The 16,600-nt window shown below is 39.6% G+C and overlaps 2 protein-coding genes across 5 annotated transcripts in view; both read right to left on the minus strand.

Annotated features, from left to right (window-relative positions):
- LOC147335322 (GTPase IMAP family member 9-like) overlaps window positions 1-9,884 on the minus strand; it is a 36,560-nt gene extending 26,676 nt beyond the window's left edge. Inside the window, exons 1-8 of one of the 2 annotated variants that reach the window (XM_086278105.1) lie at window positions 9,610-9,884; window positions 8,686-8,819; window positions 8,489-8,535; window positions 7,939-8,092; window positions 7,614-7,850; window positions 7,292-7,516; window positions 6,869-6,932; window positions 4,129-5,796 (exon numbers count right to left, since the gene is read on the minus strand). In XM_086278105.1, coding sequence (XP_086134231.1) covers window positions 4,724-5,796; window positions 6,869-6,932; window positions 7,292-7,516; window positions 7,614-7,850; window positions 7,939-8,092; window positions 8,489-8,535; window positions 8,686-8,819; window positions 9,610-9,787 — 2,112 coding nt within the window. In that variant the 5' untranslated portion in view covers window positions 9,788-9,884 and the 3' untranslated portion in view covers window positions 4,129-4,723. Of the gene's footprint in view, window positions 1-4,128; window positions 5,797-6,868; window positions 6,933-7,291; window positions 7,517-7,613; window positions 7,851-7,938; window positions 8,093-8,488; window positions 8,536-8,685; window positions 8,820-9,609 lie in introns of those variants that run through there. The other variant, XM_086278112.1, reaches the window with a different exon arrangement.
- A 927-nt stretch (window positions 9,885-10,811) lies between these two features.
- On the minus strand, window positions 10,812-16,012 carry LOC147335325 (tripartite motif-containing protein 16-like). 3 transcript variants are annotated; one of them, XM_086278051.1, is made up of 8 exons: window positions 15,823-16,012; window positions 15,170-15,447; window positions 13,646-14,020; window positions 13,453-13,548; window positions 12,942-13,175; window positions 12,230-12,392; window positions 12,072-12,131; window positions 10,812-11,974 (listed from the first exon to the last, which is right to left on the minus strand). In XM_086278051.1, exons 2-8 carry the CDS (start codon window positions 15,407-15,409, stop codon window positions 11,448-11,450), a joined length of 1,695 nt encoding a protein of 564 aa, XP_086134177.1. In that variant the 5' UTR covers window positions 15,410-15,447; window positions 15,823-16,012; the 3' UTR covers window positions 10,812-11,447. The 3 variants fall into 3 exon arrangements, with proteins under 3 accessions (XP_086134177.1, XP_086134185.1, XP_086134191.1); XM_086278059.1 differs by having other exon boundaries at window positions 15,957-15,986; XM_086278065.1 differs by lacking the exon at window positions 15,823-16,012 and adding an exon at window positions 15,747-15,799.
- Between the last annotated feature and the right edge of the window lie 588 nt (window positions 16,013-16,600).

Genomic DNA, 16,600 nt, shown 5'->3' on the forward strand with positions numbered 1-16,600 from the left:
GGGGGGTCCGCTGGGTTTTGAGTCATTCTCATGGGTCTGTGTTTGTAAAGTTTGTAACTGATTGAATCAACAGGACTCACCAGAAATGATTATACTCCATGTTATAAATATTAACACGATCTGAGGGTTAATTTGTTGCTTCTAGATTTTTTTGTTTGTTTGTTTGTTTGTTTTTAGCATTTTACATATAGCAGTTTTCCATAGCTTTTCCTAATCCAGGGAACATCATGCATTTATGCACAAGAAAACCGAAATGACTTTGTGAATTAATAAAGACAGGATCACTCAGGAACTAACAGCAAATAGCAGGTGATGTGTCATTAACTGCAAACTTGTATGGCTGCCCTGTCTTACAGGATGGACACATTTTTATTTACCTTTGTATTTGCATATAGCTCCTGTTACTCCAGCTTAAACCTTCTCTTTTGGATATTTCATGGCATGTCTTTAACTGAGATGGTAATAATAATAATAATAATAATTTCATGATTGTCATTTGCATACTTCTACCACTGTAGGATGTTTAGGTGAAGATACCAGTCCACATACAGGGAGTGCAGAATTATTAGGCAAATGAGTATTTTGTCCACATCATCCTCTTCATGCATGTTGTCTTACTCCAAGCTGTATAGGCTCGAAAGCCTACTACCAATTAAGCATATTAGGTGATGTGCATCTCTGTAATGAGAAGGGGTGTGGTCTAATGACATCAACACCCTATATCAGGTGTGCATAATTATTAGGCAACGTCCTTTCCTTTGGCAAAATGGGTCAAAAGAAGGACTTGACAGACTCAGAAAAGTCAAAAATAGTGAGATATCTTGCAGAGGGATGCAGCAGTCTCAAAATTGCAAAGCTTCTGAAGCGTGATCATCGAACAATCAAGCGTTTCATTCAAAATAGTCAACAGGGTCGCAAGAAGCGTGTGGAAAAACCAAGGCGCAAAATAACTGCCCATGAACTGAGAAAAGTCAAGCGTGCAGCTGCCAAGATGCCACTTGCCACCAGTTTGGCCATATTTCAGAGCTGCAACATCACTGGAGTGCCCAAAAGCACAAGGTGTGCAATACTCAGAGACATGGCCAAGGTAAGAAAGGCTGAAAGACGACCACCACTGAACAAGACACACAAGCTGAAACGTCAAGACTGGGCCAAGAAATATCTCAAGACTGGTTTTTCTAAGGTTTTATGGACTGATGAAATGAGAGTGAGTCTTGATGGGCCAGATGGATGGGCCCGTGGCTGGATTGGTAAAGGGCAGAGAGCTCCAGTCCGACTCAGATGCCAGCAAGGTGGAGGTGGAGTACTGGTTTGGGCTGGTATCATCACAGATGAGCTTGTGGGGCCTTTTCGGGTTGAGGATGGAGTCAAGCTCAACTCCCAGTCCTACTGCCAGTTTCTGGAAGACACCTTCTTCAAGCAGTGGTACAGGAAGAAGTCTGCATCCTTCAAGAAAAACATAATTTTCATGCAGGACAATGCTCCATCACACGCGTCCAAGTACTCCACAGCGTGGCTGGCAAGAAAGGGTATAAAAGAAGAAAAACTAATGACATGGCCTCCTTGTTCACCTGATCTGAACCCCATTGAGAACCTGTGGTCCATCATCAAATGTGAGATTTACAAGGAGGGAAAACAGTACACCTCTCTGAACAGTGTCTGGGAGGCTGTGGTTGCTGCTGCACGCAATGTTGATGGTGAACAGATCAAAACACTGACAGAATCCATGGATGGCAGGCTTTTGAGTGTCCTTGCAAAGAAAGGTGGCTGTATTGGTCGCTGATTTGTTTTTGTTTTGTTTTTGAATGTCAGAAATGCATATTTGTGAATGTGGAGATGTTATATTGGTTTCACTGGTAAAAATAAATAATTGAAATGGGTATATATTTGTTTTTTGTTAAGTTGCCTAATAATTATGCACAGTAATAGTCACCTGCACACACAGATATCCCCCTAAAATAGCTAAAACTAAAAACAAACTAAAAACGACTTCCAAAAACATTCAGCTTTGATATTAATGAGTTTTTTGGGTTCATTGAGAACATGGTTGTTGTTCAATAATAAAATTATTCCTCAAAAATACAACTTGCCTAATAATTCTGCACTCCCTGTATAATAAAGCTTCACTATCACGCTTTCAAATGGTCCAGAATGCTGCTGCTCGCCTGTTGACAGTGACATGCAAACATGAGCACATTACCCCTGTTCTTGTCTCTTTACGCTGGTTGCCTGTCCATTTTAGAATTCATTTTAAAATTTTATTGTTTGCAGACCTTCTACACCGATACACTCCACAAAGGTCTCATAGATCAGCTGACCAGTCACTCCTTGCTGTCCCCATGTCGAGACTGAAACACCGGGGAGACCGAGCTTTCATTGTTGTGGCCCCCTCCATAAACAAACTGCCCCTCCATATTAGGCTGGCCCCAACACTTGAAATGTTTAAATCACTTTTAAAAACACACTTTTTCTCAAAGGCTTTTTAGGAGTATTATCAGAGTCAGCTTGTAGTCAGTTTTAGTCAGCTGTTGGTCTCTTAATCTTTTTATTTTGTTAATTTTGTTCATTGTAGATCTTATTGCCTATTTTACTAATGTTTTAATATTTCATATATATATATACTGATTTATTTTTAGCTTCTTTTTCATTTATGTATTTATTTCATTGTTATTTATATTTATTTTTTTGTCTGCTTTATGTATGGTTTTTAACTGCTATCTCTGTTTTATTATTGGAAAGCACTTTGGTCAACTGTTGTTTTTTAAAGTGCTATATAAATAAAGTTGGATTGGATTACAATGCATGATGAACATATCTTTTTGATTTCTGAAAGCAGTAAAGTAGATTTTGTCTCTCATTCTCATAGTGCTCTCCTAAACTGTGGTGAATATGGAAATATTTTCATAAAATACAAAGCAATTAGTAAGAGCTCTGCACTCTCTCATGAGACTGAAGGTTTGATCCTGGGAGATGAGTTGTATGTCTACATGCAAAACTAATTATGATTATAGGACAATTTTCAACCTTCCTTTCATCTCAGAAGTTTTTGAAAGAGTAGATGTAAAACAGCTAACAGATCATCTGCAGAGAAATTGTTTATTTGAAGAGTTGCAGTCGGGTATCAGAGCCCATCACAGTACACAAACAGCTTTAGTCAAAGTTATAAATGATCTTCTTATGGCCTCTGACAGTGGACTCATCTCTGTTAATTTATTACAGTGATTATAGCATGTTGTAGGTATTGAAGGTACGACGCTGCAGTGGTTTGAATCTATCTATCTAATAGTCTCCAATTTGTTCATGTAAATGGGGAATCTACTTTACATTATGGATTTCCACATGGTTCTGCGATAGGACCAGTTCTGTTTACATTATGCATACACATACTTGAATAATCAGGTCCCATCTTATCTTTAAGGCCTCACCACACTTTGCTCTTGCACTGCAGACCTTCTTGTGGTTCCTAGAGTATTCAAAAGTAGAATCAGAGGCCCTTCTTCAGGAGACAGACACTATCTCTACTTTTTAGATTAAGCTTAAAACCTTTCTTTCAGATAAAGCATATGGTTAGGGCTGAATCAGGTGAAACCTAATTAGTTTTGCTGCACTAGACATATGCTCCTTGGGGATTCCCATGATGCACTGAGCGTTTATTCTTCACTCACCTTTTTCACGTACTGTTTATACACTTCTCTAAGAGGTCAACTGAGTTTTTTCCCTGTATCATTGTAGTGTCTTTACCTTACAATAGAAAGAACTTTGAGAAGACTGTTGTGATTTGGGACTATGTAAATAACACTAAAGATTGAACTGAAAATTGAAAAAAGGGCCATATGACCAATTACTGTGCATGCTGGTAATGATACACTCAACTCAAAGATTCACAATGACAAAAGTTCATGTTTTTGCACAGGCAAAATTTCAGGCGGGGAAACATAGTTGTTGCACTTTGTTGGCAACACTCTGGCAGTTTTGTAGCCCCTCTAAATGTCCTTTCTTCACGCCTTTTCTTCCTCAGTGTCTCATGTTAATCACAACATGCAAGTGCAGTACAACAAGAACAAAACTATGATGTGGAGGGAAAAAATCTCAAAACAAAACAAATGGGCAATGGGAAATCTTGTCAGAAATTAGTGCTTTTATTGCTTAATACATCATCTTTGATCTGTCAATCACATCACCAATATATCATACACATTTCAAGTAGTTCTATCAATATCAGATCGTTTACAATTAAGTAAAACTAGAGATTTGACAATATCAGAAAAAAACAGAAACAAAACCTAATTTCTTCAGTGGTTGTTGGAGTTTTTTAAGTCTGTGTTTCATGGTCATAAACAGTCTTGTCCTTTATATGGACAAGACAAAATAATGAGGCACCAGGGAGATCAAGCAACAACCTCACAAGCAAAACAAGCATACTGACAGACTTGGTGAGAATCTTTTAAGCTCATCGTTTTACTTTTTAAGGACCACAAACCTATTGAACATAAATCTCTCATAAACACACCAAAGAATATGTTCCCACCACCAAATGGCAGTCAGGCAAAAAAAGTGTTAAGTGCTAAAGTGGCTAAACAACAAAACCCTCCTGTCTAACGGACTGGACTCCAAATTTTCTCTACCGCCTTCTAAATATTTAAACATTATATATAATGTACCAACATCAAGAGGTAATAAAATAATCAAATGTTCACATAAATATCTGATTATTATGAAAACCTTACATTAAGTGAGTGAGAGATTTTCCTTTTTCTTCTACAGCCTTATATGTTTTCTGTACAGCTTCTGAAAGTGACTCTGCATCCTTAGCGGCTTCATTTCCAATGACACCTCCCATTACTCCTCCTACTCCTACAGCTGCTGTCAAGCCTACTGCTCCAGCAACTACTAGTGCTTTTGGTTCGTGTGCAGCTGGCACTCGTGCTAATGTGGAAAGCTTTTTTGTGACATTCATCAGTTGTGGGTTCTTCACAGCTTTGATAGCAAATTCAGCCAATGTTACAACACCAAAAAAAGCACCGAGCAAAGCTCCTGTTGCAATCCCTGCCATTTGGATCAGAAACCTGTTAAACACATCTGTTTTAGCCTGCTTTCTGATCTCTTCTGGGGTTTTATCTGGCATTGAGTGTCTAATGTGCTCTACCTGTTTCTGTATTGCCGTCTCCACATGTTGCAGCATTTTATTTGTGTAGTAACCTCTGTTTTTTTCCACCACCATTTTTTCTATTGTTTTCAGCAACTCCTCCACCTGGAACTGGTTGCTCCTGTAGTTATTTGGCTGGTTCTTGTTCCAGTGTTTGTTATCAAAGACGTGACACCGACCATCACACTTTGACACCAGATCACTCAGATTTCTGTTCTGACTGACAAAATCTTCAATTTTCATCTTTTTCTTGAGCTGATCACCGTAAGTGAAAACAACTACAGCATATTTTAGAGCTTCTTCTGAGAAATACTGAACTATCTTAGTGACGACAGCCTGCTCGTGCTCTGTGAATTTATCCACTTGAAGCACAATGAGAAAAGCATGAGGCCCAGGAGCACACTCTGTCATACAGCTCATTATCTCAGGCTTCAGATCTTCCTCAGACCTTCCTGTGTCAAAGAAACCAGGGGTGTCGATCAGAGTGATGCTTCTTCCACTGACTGTTTTGGTTTCTGTTTGGCATTTCATTGTCCCAGAGTTTGGAGAATGGTAGGTGGCAAAGAGCTCATCTCCAAGAATGGTGTTACCCAAATCACTTTTCCCAGATCCAGTTTTTCCCAGCAGGACCAACCTCATTGTTGTTGACTCTAGAGGAGAACAGTCACTCTGTTAAGTACATTTGTTTCTTACTTTTGCTGCCTTTGAAATACTTTTTGGTCAGGGTTTCAGGTTTGAAACAGAATCAACAGTCAAAGTCAAACTTCTTTATATAGCACATGTAAAAACAACAACTGAGACCGAAGTGCTGCAAATTTAAAACAATCAAAAGATATAAAAGTAGGAAGATGTGATGCAATTTAAGAAAAAAAAACATTAATTTAGAAGATTTCAGGAAGAAATAAGGCAAATAAAAGTACAGTGCGTGCCAGTTAGTAACTGTGTTGTAGCGTTTTGGACCAGCTGCACTCGGCTAACTAATTACAGACTGAATCCTGAATAAAGACTATTACAAAAGTCTCTGAAATGGAAAAATGGCTTCACTTTTTTAAATAGCTGGAGATGAAAAAAAAAAGTTTTGATTACAGCATTGATCTGTTTTATCAAGCGTTAGATTGATAAATAGATAGATAGTCAAAAATCACTCCTAAGTTCCTCGCAAAGGGTTTTTTTAATCAAGAGCCAAAGTCGTAGTGGTGACAGGGAGCAAACACAATGACCTCTCTTTTCTGTTCCTTTTAATTAAGAAAGTTTAAAGCCATCCATGCGTTAACATCCTCCAAACAATCTAGTAGAACCTTTGGAGGACTCACTGATTTATGTTTCAGTGGCAGGTAAAGTTTTTTTGTCTACATAACAGTCAAATGTGATGCCATGTTTTTTTTTTTTTGTTTGTTTGTTTTTAGGTTGAGCCCATAGGGAGCATGTAAATTCAAAAAAAGGGCTGGGCCAAGAATGGACCCCTGGGGGACCCCACAAGAAAGTGAGGTTTATGAGGGTGATATCCCCTGATCTGACAGAAAAGCTTCAGTTGGACAGGTAAGATTTAAACTTTTCCAACTGAATGTTTTTTATATTCCACATCAGATGTTGTAATTTCCTGTTGATGTTTTATTATGGTCTCTTTTTTAAAAGATTTTTTTTAACAAAAAGAATCAAATTATTATTTATGTCTAAAAAGCACTGTCTGGATTCTTATCTGTGGATATTTTCTACACCTACCTTGATCTTGGTCTTTATTTTGAACATCTTCAGTGAATTGTTTATTTTGGACAGAGCCAAATGTCTGCAAAGACAACAAATTTCCAGCATTAGTAATGATTCCTGTATATACTGTATATATTGCAGAGGAAACAATAGCTGATTGGTTAATGATTGTGTATACAGTATGTTTCCAAGTTAAAGTCAAATCAGGTTTGTGAAGCCTCCTGAAGCCTTGCTGCTTTGAAAAATAAAATATGAAGGATAAACCAAATAGTGGGGTCAGATGAGACTGTTCCTGCTGACTGATATAGGAAAATGAGCTTTTCCAATTGTGAGATATTTGATTATTATATTCTGAGTTTAAGATAAGGAATGGTGGCATTCTTTAACTCTCAGCATTTGTCAGTAGTTGATTTTTAGGGAAAAAAATATTTCCATTACCTTGAGTGTCTCCGCGTCATCAAAGTGAATGACGATGCGGATCAGGAATGGTGTGATGCCTGTTCGCTCCTGTTCAAATATGTGCATTTCCTCTGTTAACACCCTCTTCACTTCACTGTCAGGAAATTTCAGAGCAATCCCAGCACCAATGACGGGAAGAGCGACAGATGTGAATCCTTTTGTCTCACAGGAAGATAGGATCTTTCTGATGCCCATTCGAAGAACCTATAGAGGGTAAAAATACTGGATTATGGCAAATGACTCCATTAAAAGTGTCCTCACAAACAGGCAGTATAATAAAATCCCTCCTTTACTATCTCACCTGGACTGGCACGCCGTCTGGGTCACCGTCCCAACGAACAAGATTGAGGAAGAAGACTGCATTACATTGAAGTCCAGGTAAGCCCTCCAGCAGTACTGAGTCACCAGGCATTGTTTCATCTTCTGCTTCCTTTATAAACCTTGTGGTCAGCTGGCGTCCAGCTACTGCAAATAAAGCATTTCCAACACGGGTAGAGTGAGGATTATGGCCAACCATAGGAGACACCAAAGCATCCACCTAGGAGAAGAGCAGGAGATTTGGTGGGTTTAGAAAATGTGTTTTATTGTGAGTTGTGATTTATCTTAATTACAGCAACATTTTTCACCTGTTGGCTCTCAATCAATCCCTGAATAACCTCCATGAGGACTCTGCCTCCAGGAGCTCTGGCAGTGGCTCCTCTTGCTGTATCTTCATCAGGTGCATCTATCCCTTGAAGAAGCCTGTCACATGGTTCCTGTATGGCCCTCACCGCCTCCACTCTGTTATCAAACAGGATGACTTGGCTCAGACTTTAACCTCTCACACTACCAAAGTCCTTCACAGCAGCAAGAGTTACTTCAGACTCTTCCCAGACTCATCTGTGTACACTTTCACCTCACAGTCTGAGGAGAGCTGCTGGACTGAACCAAAGCTTCAACCTTGTAAGGGTTTAACTCATAATGGCAAAAGTAGCCACCAAAGAGAGCGCCTACCTCAACTTTCCAATCACTAACTTCATCTGCAGCACCAGGTTGAGAGAGCCTCCTGACTAAAACTCTCCCCTCCTCACAGTAAAGATCAGCAGAGCAGGCTAAACAGGCAAGCATGTTCTCAAGTTCTTGCTGAGCATGTGGACATATAGGTAACTAAGATAATTATTAACATGTAGTTCATACCCGTCATCGCTTGGTAGAAGAGACGAGGCAGGAATGTGCTCAGGAGTCTGTGATTGGGAAGACATGCAAATGAGAACAGCTATCAATTTGTAGCAAACCCCTGCTTACATTAATATTATAATAAAATGGACAATGTTCATTTCATATGGATGCATAAAACTATTAAAAATCTAGATAAACAAAAACATGAAATTTACCTCTGCTGGATTGGAAGTGGGGGTCATGAAGTGAGAGGAGGTAGAATTTTGCAGACTTTCTCGGACAGTGAACACCAAACGACAATCTTCAATCTCCAAAACATGCTTTGATCTCTGAAGAACTCTCTGCTGATCTGTTGACAGATATCTCAAATTACAGACTGAATTTATTATATAACTTTAACTCTTTCTTTTTGTTTTCTTTGCCCTTCTTTGTTTTTTTTTTCCTCCTCTTTTCACCCACTGCCAGTTTTCAGTGGTCAAATCAAAATCAAATCAAATTTGTTGTCACACCACATTACTGGTGCACTGGTACAGCACATGTGAGTGAAATTCTTGTGTGCAAGCTTCACAAGCTACCAAATCAGTACATAGAACATATGAAGTATGTCCAACACAATATATTGCTGACTTCTGCTTTAAAGCCTTTGCAACTCATTTCACTTTATCTACTAAAACACATTCAAACAGAAAATACAATAAAAAAAAACTGTATTTGCAATAATATCGTCATCTCATAGTAGCTCTCTCCCTCTAAACAGCCCACTCACAGAGGAAAGAGTTCAAATGTGACGGTGGGAAATCAGAGTTTCCCAAATTCCCTGAACTCAGCATTGAGGCAGCTGCTGATCACCGAAAACGAAACGTAACGTTGCGTAACAAGTTTCGGTTTCCAGACTAACGTTTGGTTTACGTTTCCTTTCTCACTACTCCCACCCACAGCTGTACTTCAACGGTGAAAATGTAATATTTCTTAAACAGCTGAAACCTTTCTGTTACGGCTATTTTAGCCGAGAAATGATAATAATAATAATAAATAAGATATTTCGTGCATAAATAAATCTATTTATTATATATATAAAATATATATTTTAATAATAAATATAGAATATTTAGATATCTTAAAAGGCATGATAAACTTACCTTTTTTATTTTGGAAAACCACGCTGTAGACGTTTGCGTCCACTCTCGTCAGTTGTCCGCAATCTCCTCCGCCTGATTTGCGACGATTACGGAAATAATTTTGTAATCTCGTCAGATGTTCTTTTTTAAGACTCTCGCACTCAAAGAAAACCGGGTGCTGGTAAAGATCAGCCATCATCCCGCTGTAACTGAACCAAACATAAGCAGCGATTTGTAAGAGCTCAGCACGCTCGGATCGGAGTAAAGGAGTGATGATCCTGCATGGCTTCCTCCGACAATCGTGTTTGTGCGTCACATGACCAAACAACAGCGCACGCCCAATGATGAATTTACAACAGTGATAACTCCTTTTTAGTAACTCAGTCTACAAGACGTTAGAAAGCTCACAGTAAACATCTTAAAACGAGTTTTCCTCTTCCAAGTCTTGTTTTTTTTTTTTTAATAAATGCCTCCGCCTCTGTAATTAGTGATTTTGCTTATGAACACTTTGGAATACTGATTGTTCACAAGAGCCATTACCAATATTAGACTAACAGCAGGCTACTAAAAAGACACGGACAGAGGTAAACGTGGCAGGTTTTAATAACATGGCACATGTCAAAATAGATTACACTGCAGATGTCAACATGTTTGAAAAACAATAATGGTCTCGCTTTATAAAAAACTATATTTTCAATACATGTGACTTTGAGTTCAATTCAAATCTAGCCTTGGGACATATGTCTTTGTACTCATGTACTAGGCGTACTCCTGCCTTTGTCAGTAGAAGATTATACATTGCTGAAAAGTGACGTGTGATTTTTTTATGACTTATATCTTTGCTTATTTTGACCGACTAGTCAAGAGGATTAACAACAGGCGTTGCATAAAAGAAGTGACCTGCTTTGAAAGTATCTTGCAATGACTGTTTGCACCTACATGGTAACCAATACAGTTCTTTTTGGACTCTTAAAATATCTAACTGCTTTTTACACTTACTGACAGCCTCGAGACCAGATCTCTTTTGAAGAAGACATTTTTAATATAACATGACACTTTACTTGGGAGTATATGAAGTCACTTTGTCAAAACTGCAGCTTCTAACTTGTGATAGGAACATACTTTGGCTCAAAAAGACTGGATATCATTAATGAGAGACACATTTGACCGATCATGGACAAACAAGTCATTCACAACAGTTTAAATATTGGCAATCTTTATTTATTGATTTTTAGCACAACCTCAGATAAACAGGAAAGGAATCCTATGAAAGCAGTCTAAAAACAGTTAAATTAAAAATACAGGACCATTAATTTGACAAACCTTTGAGAAATGAGTGCAGTACCTTTGGAAAAGTGTCACAAAAGCCACACTAACCTTTATCCTGCTTTCCCATCTTCTAGACTTTGGTCATAGTTCAATACAGCATCAATGTAGCTATAGCTGACTGCAAAACTGACTTCATCTGAACCCATTCATCATTAGTACAATAAGCCCTGTGCGCAGTATGTTGTCAACTTTATTCCCCCCCCCCCAGAAATTAAAGAAGTAAAATGGAAAGAAAACAATGAAGTACATGCAAGTGAAAAAGTCCATTTAAACTCAATTTAAAAAAACAAAAAAAAAAAAACAAAAAAAAACAAACACCTGTTAAGAATAGATTAATTAGAGCGGAAAAAAAACCTTATAATTTCAATGTCCTTTGTCACAGTGGAGCACCTGGGTCACCTTTCAACAGCCAAACAGTGCGAGTCATTCAGCAAATAAGTGTCAAGTTCAATGTGCTCACAGGTTTCTTCACTGCTTATTTTAGGTCTTGAAAGACATTAGTCAACATGGTAGAGGTGAAAAAGTTGGCATCACAACTTCTTCACTTCTGCATAACAGCCAGAGCTTCCTTCCTTCAGCTCAAGGCCAGGATAGAGAGGCTGAGTAAATACTGTGCGCACTTTGTGAAGCAGAGTCATGGTGTCAGAGATGCTGTAAAACGACAGAGTACCTGACCTGTAATCCAGGTACACTCCAATCTGAGAGGTACGAGGACCTGACACCGCCTTGGCTACTGAGTCATGTCTGAAAGTATATCCGTTTGCAGAGCACTCCAAACACCAGGACTTGTCATTCTTCCCAAATTCTGAGTCGAATGATGTCCGGCTGATGTTTTTGTAAGACGCTGCCACTGACCAGGCGCCACCACTCCAACTGACCTCCCAATAGCACCGCCCTGTTAAACCCTCTTTGCACAGCACCTGCTTCACACCTCCAAACCTGTCCGAGTGAGATAAATGAAAATGCTCATAGCAGCCACTCGTCACTCGTTTTGATTGCCGTGAAATGACAAAGTATTTGTTGGCCGAGTTGGGATCCAGTGTTAGAGGACAGTGATCTGATGGACAAGCAAACCAGGAATATCATCAGCCTTCTAGTATTTATTAAGTGATTACTTCATTTATATAATGATCTGCCTTAACGGTTTTACTTACAGCGCAATAACTCTCCCCTGGTCTTTGGCACAGGTGGCAGCACAACATCTGTAACAGACACTAACAGGGGAAAGAAATATATATAAAAATAGAAAACAGAGGAACTGTATTCAACTATTTAATATTTCCTTCAGGCACCTTTACATATATATGCGCACCTGTAGCAGAGATCTCAGGCCATGTGGTCTGCTGAAGGTTTTTCATGTCATCTGCCAGGTCAGACACATAGTCAGTCACCGTTTTCATCGAATGTTTAGGACGAATAACAGCGCCTCTTGGCAGGTCTGGCGATTCACATGAGATTGAGAGAGACTTGAAGATCTAGAGGAAAAATGACAAGTCAGAACAGAAAAAGTATATTAACTGCATGTTACATGGAACATTCTGTTTCCATTCATTAAAACAATTCCAGGGACATGACACTTCCTAATGGGAAGTGTCATGTCCCTGCTGCCAAGGTGAGAGTGTTTTTAGAAGTCTTTCTAGCATTGTTCTCTGGGAGTTTTAACTGAAAACTACTTGATCTAGGTGCTTCAAATCTGGGGTGGGGGCGTCTCCTGCACTATGGCTCTGCAAATTAACAGATTTGGAGGCCTGCAGAAACTGCCATGTTGCAGATAGGAACCTGACATGTTTATCTTTCCGTATATAAAGGCACACAATATTCCCAAAGTCCAAATCAGGCAGCTGGTTTCACAGATAATATAGCCAAAATATGGAAACATGGGTGTAATATTCTCTAGCACATTTTACTAATACTTGTGTCTTGCAGCTATAGATGCTTGATTGATTCTGAATTGAAATAATAAAATGTGTACGAGGTGAAAATTATAAAAAGAAAGACTGGTTGGTCTAGAACACAACTTTTACCTGAATGAAATGAATATGGTCAGCTGTGTGAGAAACCTGCTCCACATCAGCATCTCTTCTCCTCAGCGTGGCTATCTCCTCCTTCAGCTGCATCTGCAGATCTTCTGCCTCAGCTATTGCAGTTTTCCTCCGAGCTTCAATCAACTCCTTCATTAAAGCACGTCGTTTTTGGATGGAGGAGATCAGCTCGTCAAAGAGCCTGTCATTGGACGTCACAGCAGTCTGACACCAAATCTGTTTATATATAATGTATAAAGAAGGTTCAATTTACAATAGATGCACAACATAGCAGAAAGTTTTCTAGATTCACTTTGTTCCTGGCAAAAACATATGAACATAAAATAAATTCAAACAAACGTAACCAGTGTATTAAATACACCAAAATGCAGGAATACGTGTTGCAATTACAGACCGTCATGCTTATCAGCTCTCACTGCCAGATGTCAGAACCTGTACAAAAGACACTGCTGTGGTCAGAGCAGAAACATGTTTTCCAGTCTTATTTCCACACCTCAAAGTCCTTCACAGCTTGGACCAGCTCATTCAGCTCCTCTTGTCTCTCCTGGAATCTCCGCTTGACTGCACTCTGGATCTCACCAAGTTTTACCTGTAAGAAGCAACCACGAATGTGTCATTGTGAATATTTCAGTCACAGGAGTCAAATTCAACCACTCTCCAGATTTACATTGGCTTTTTGTCTCTACCTGTTTATCAGCTCTTTCTGCTGCAGCTGACACTGTTGAGTGGCGCCTGTGATCGTCCAAGGTGCACAAATAGCAGATACACCTTCGATCAGTCTTACAGTAAACCTCCATCAGCTTGTTGTGCTTCGCACATATTTTTTCCTTAAGTGGCACTGTAGCAGACACCAGCTGGTGAAGCTTCAGCACAGGAAAACTGTGGTGAGGCTCAAGATGAGCAGGACAGTACGATGCCAAGCAGGTCAGGCAAGACATGCTGGCTTTGTTTCTTTTGGTCCCACAACAGAAATCACAGGCAATGTCTGTTGGTCCTGCAGGAGCAAGAGAAGAAGCTGGACGGGCCTGTTGGGTTACTGTCCTCTTCAGCTTCTCTACAACCTACAGTGATCAAATAAAAGCGGTCAAAGGTTTTGCACGACAAACAGAATCGAAACTATAGAAAAATGTGTTATTTATTTTAAGACAGCACTATCATTTAGATAGTGCTGTCTTTGCTTAGGCTGCTGCCCCCGCGACCCGGCCCCGGACAAAGCGGATGAAGATGGATGGATGGACTATCATTTAGAAAGCATGTGCTATGATGATAATATAATTCATTTAAATATTTTAGGGGTAACAAGAGCAGACAATGCAAACACCCACAAGAAAATCTAATGACATGCCAAAGAAAATATAAAATTATGATTACTGGACACTTTATGAGGTGCATCTGTTCATCTGCTTGTTTCAACACAAATATCTAATCAACTAAACACATGGCAGCAACTCGCTGCGTTTAGGCATGTAGACATGGTCAAGATCACCTGCTGAACTTCAAACTGAGCAGATGATCTGCAACAGCCACTTCCACAGCAAAGAACACACAACTCAGGCCAGAATTCACACACGCTCACTAAAATTAGACTACTGAAGAAGATTGTCGCTGGTTCTGAAGAACACATTTCTCCTGCAACTTTGGCATGAACAATATAAGAGCATGGATCCATCCTGCTTTGCATCAGTTCCGGTTTGTGTTAGAATGCTGTAGAGGCGATATCCTCTAGCACACTTTGCCTCCCCCAGTCCAAACACCACAGTCTACCAAAGTATTGTTGCCTACCATGTCCATCCTTTTATGACCGCAGCATGTCATCTACTGATGGCTACTTCCAGCAGGCTAACACACCATCTCAAAGCTCAAATCATCTCAAACGGTTTCTTAAACATAACAATGAGTTCACTGTACTCACTTATACTTATACCAGCTGCCCTTCCTGACTCAACCCAAAGGGATGTGTCTCAGACTAGAATCAAACCAAGCAAACCACCACACCATTAATGAAAATCTGTTTATAAATGTTGTAAATGAAAACAAACTAGAAATTGGATAATGATAATATCAGAAAGAATAATTTAGAAAAAGAAAAATATTTCTCATTAAGTATTTCTCTGAGCTCCGAGCATCTGAACTTTAGTTAACTTGCTACGTTTTATTGTCATTTTATTTATTTTTATTTATTTTCAAAAGCAGCACCGTGGATACATCACCTCAGCCAGCATGTTGTTCCTCCCGAGGACAGGCCTTGGGCTGAAGGTCTCCCTACACTGAGGACAGCTGTACGTTCCCTTCTCCTTTTCCTGGTCCCAGCACCCCTCGATACAGCTTCTGCAGTAAGTGTGTCCACACTGGATGGTGACGGGATCTTTGAGCAGGTCCAGACATACCGAGCAGTAAAACTGATTCGGCTCCAACTCGACGCCACACTGCGGCTGCCACTTCTCTGCCATTTGGATGAAACCCACGTGAAGAACACTTCTCGTTTTCTCTGAAAAAGCGGAGGTTTAAAATCTTAGCGTTTCCGATTCATCATTACTGTACAATTTATATACTGTGGGAGTTACGAACTAGCAGATGCCACCGATAAACTGCAGATTACGAAAACTTGTACAGAAAATAAAAATACCAGGCTCGGCAACAGACCACGTGAACTGGACGGACACTCAACATTTAACAAGGAGACAAATTGGGTTGCAGAACCAGTCACATATTTTTTTTTTCCCCTGGTGGCCCTAAGCCTCTTCAGTACATGCTCTACTAATACACTGTCTGTAATATGAGACCCACCAAATCAAAAGCGCAGTCCATTGACAGGAACCGCAAATAGTCGCACCTTATCTAAGAAACACTGTAATCAATTCACCTGTGAGCCAAGCGCGGCAAACAATCCGGGGTCTCAACACTGATTGGTGCTACGTGTCATGCGTAACAAGGGTGGAGGTGGCGCAGCAGCATCAGACCACAAAGAAGTTGGTCCGCAAAGCTGGGCGTACTAACCAAAACAAAAGTCGATACAGACGTATTAAAACGCTCTTCTTCTTCTTCAGTCGAGTTTAACGGCAGCTTGTATCCAAAACTGTTGCATTACTGCCATCTTATTAAAACACTCCTCCGAAGTGCGGGGCTAAATACCCAGGTCACGTGACTACGACTAAACGAGGTAATGGGTACCTGCTGCTTCGACGCATGCCAGAGACATTTGGGGTGGTCTCCGCAATTGTTTAATTATTTATTTGATACTACCGCTTCTATTTATTACACATGCTCGAAAGAAAACACCATCTCTCTCATTATTATTTTTGCTGTGGATTGTAAAGAGCCTTAAAAACAGCTGGAAATCTGTGTGGTTATGTCATCAAACACGCAGACTTTTCTCTGTATGTTTTACTTTATAAATTGATTTATTGTGAGCAACACGAATGTTGCTGAAGCACATTGATCACCACAGTCACATCCTGCTGTCTGCAACGGTCTCAATACCTTCTCTCTTGTTTGTGCAGGGATTTCTCCAAAACGTGCTGATCATAAGTATTGTGCAGGGATTGTCTCTGTCACTGTTTCACAGAAATCTTTCAAACTTCTACTACATTTACAAAAACAAACAAAAAACAAGGTTATTTAGTTTAATTGTAACATTTAAT

Source organism: Aulonocara sp. 'chitande type north' Nkhata Bay, linkage group LG3, assembly GCF_057382095.1.
Source record: "Aulonocara sp. 'chitande type north' Nkhata Bay isolate Kocher_YH1m ecotype deep benthic linkage group LG3, A_spYH_male_GT1.1, whole genome shotgun sequence".
NCBI lineage: Eukaryota > Metazoa > Chordata > Actinopteri > Cichliformes > Cichlidae > Aulonocara > Aulonocara sp. 'chitande type north' Nkhata Bay.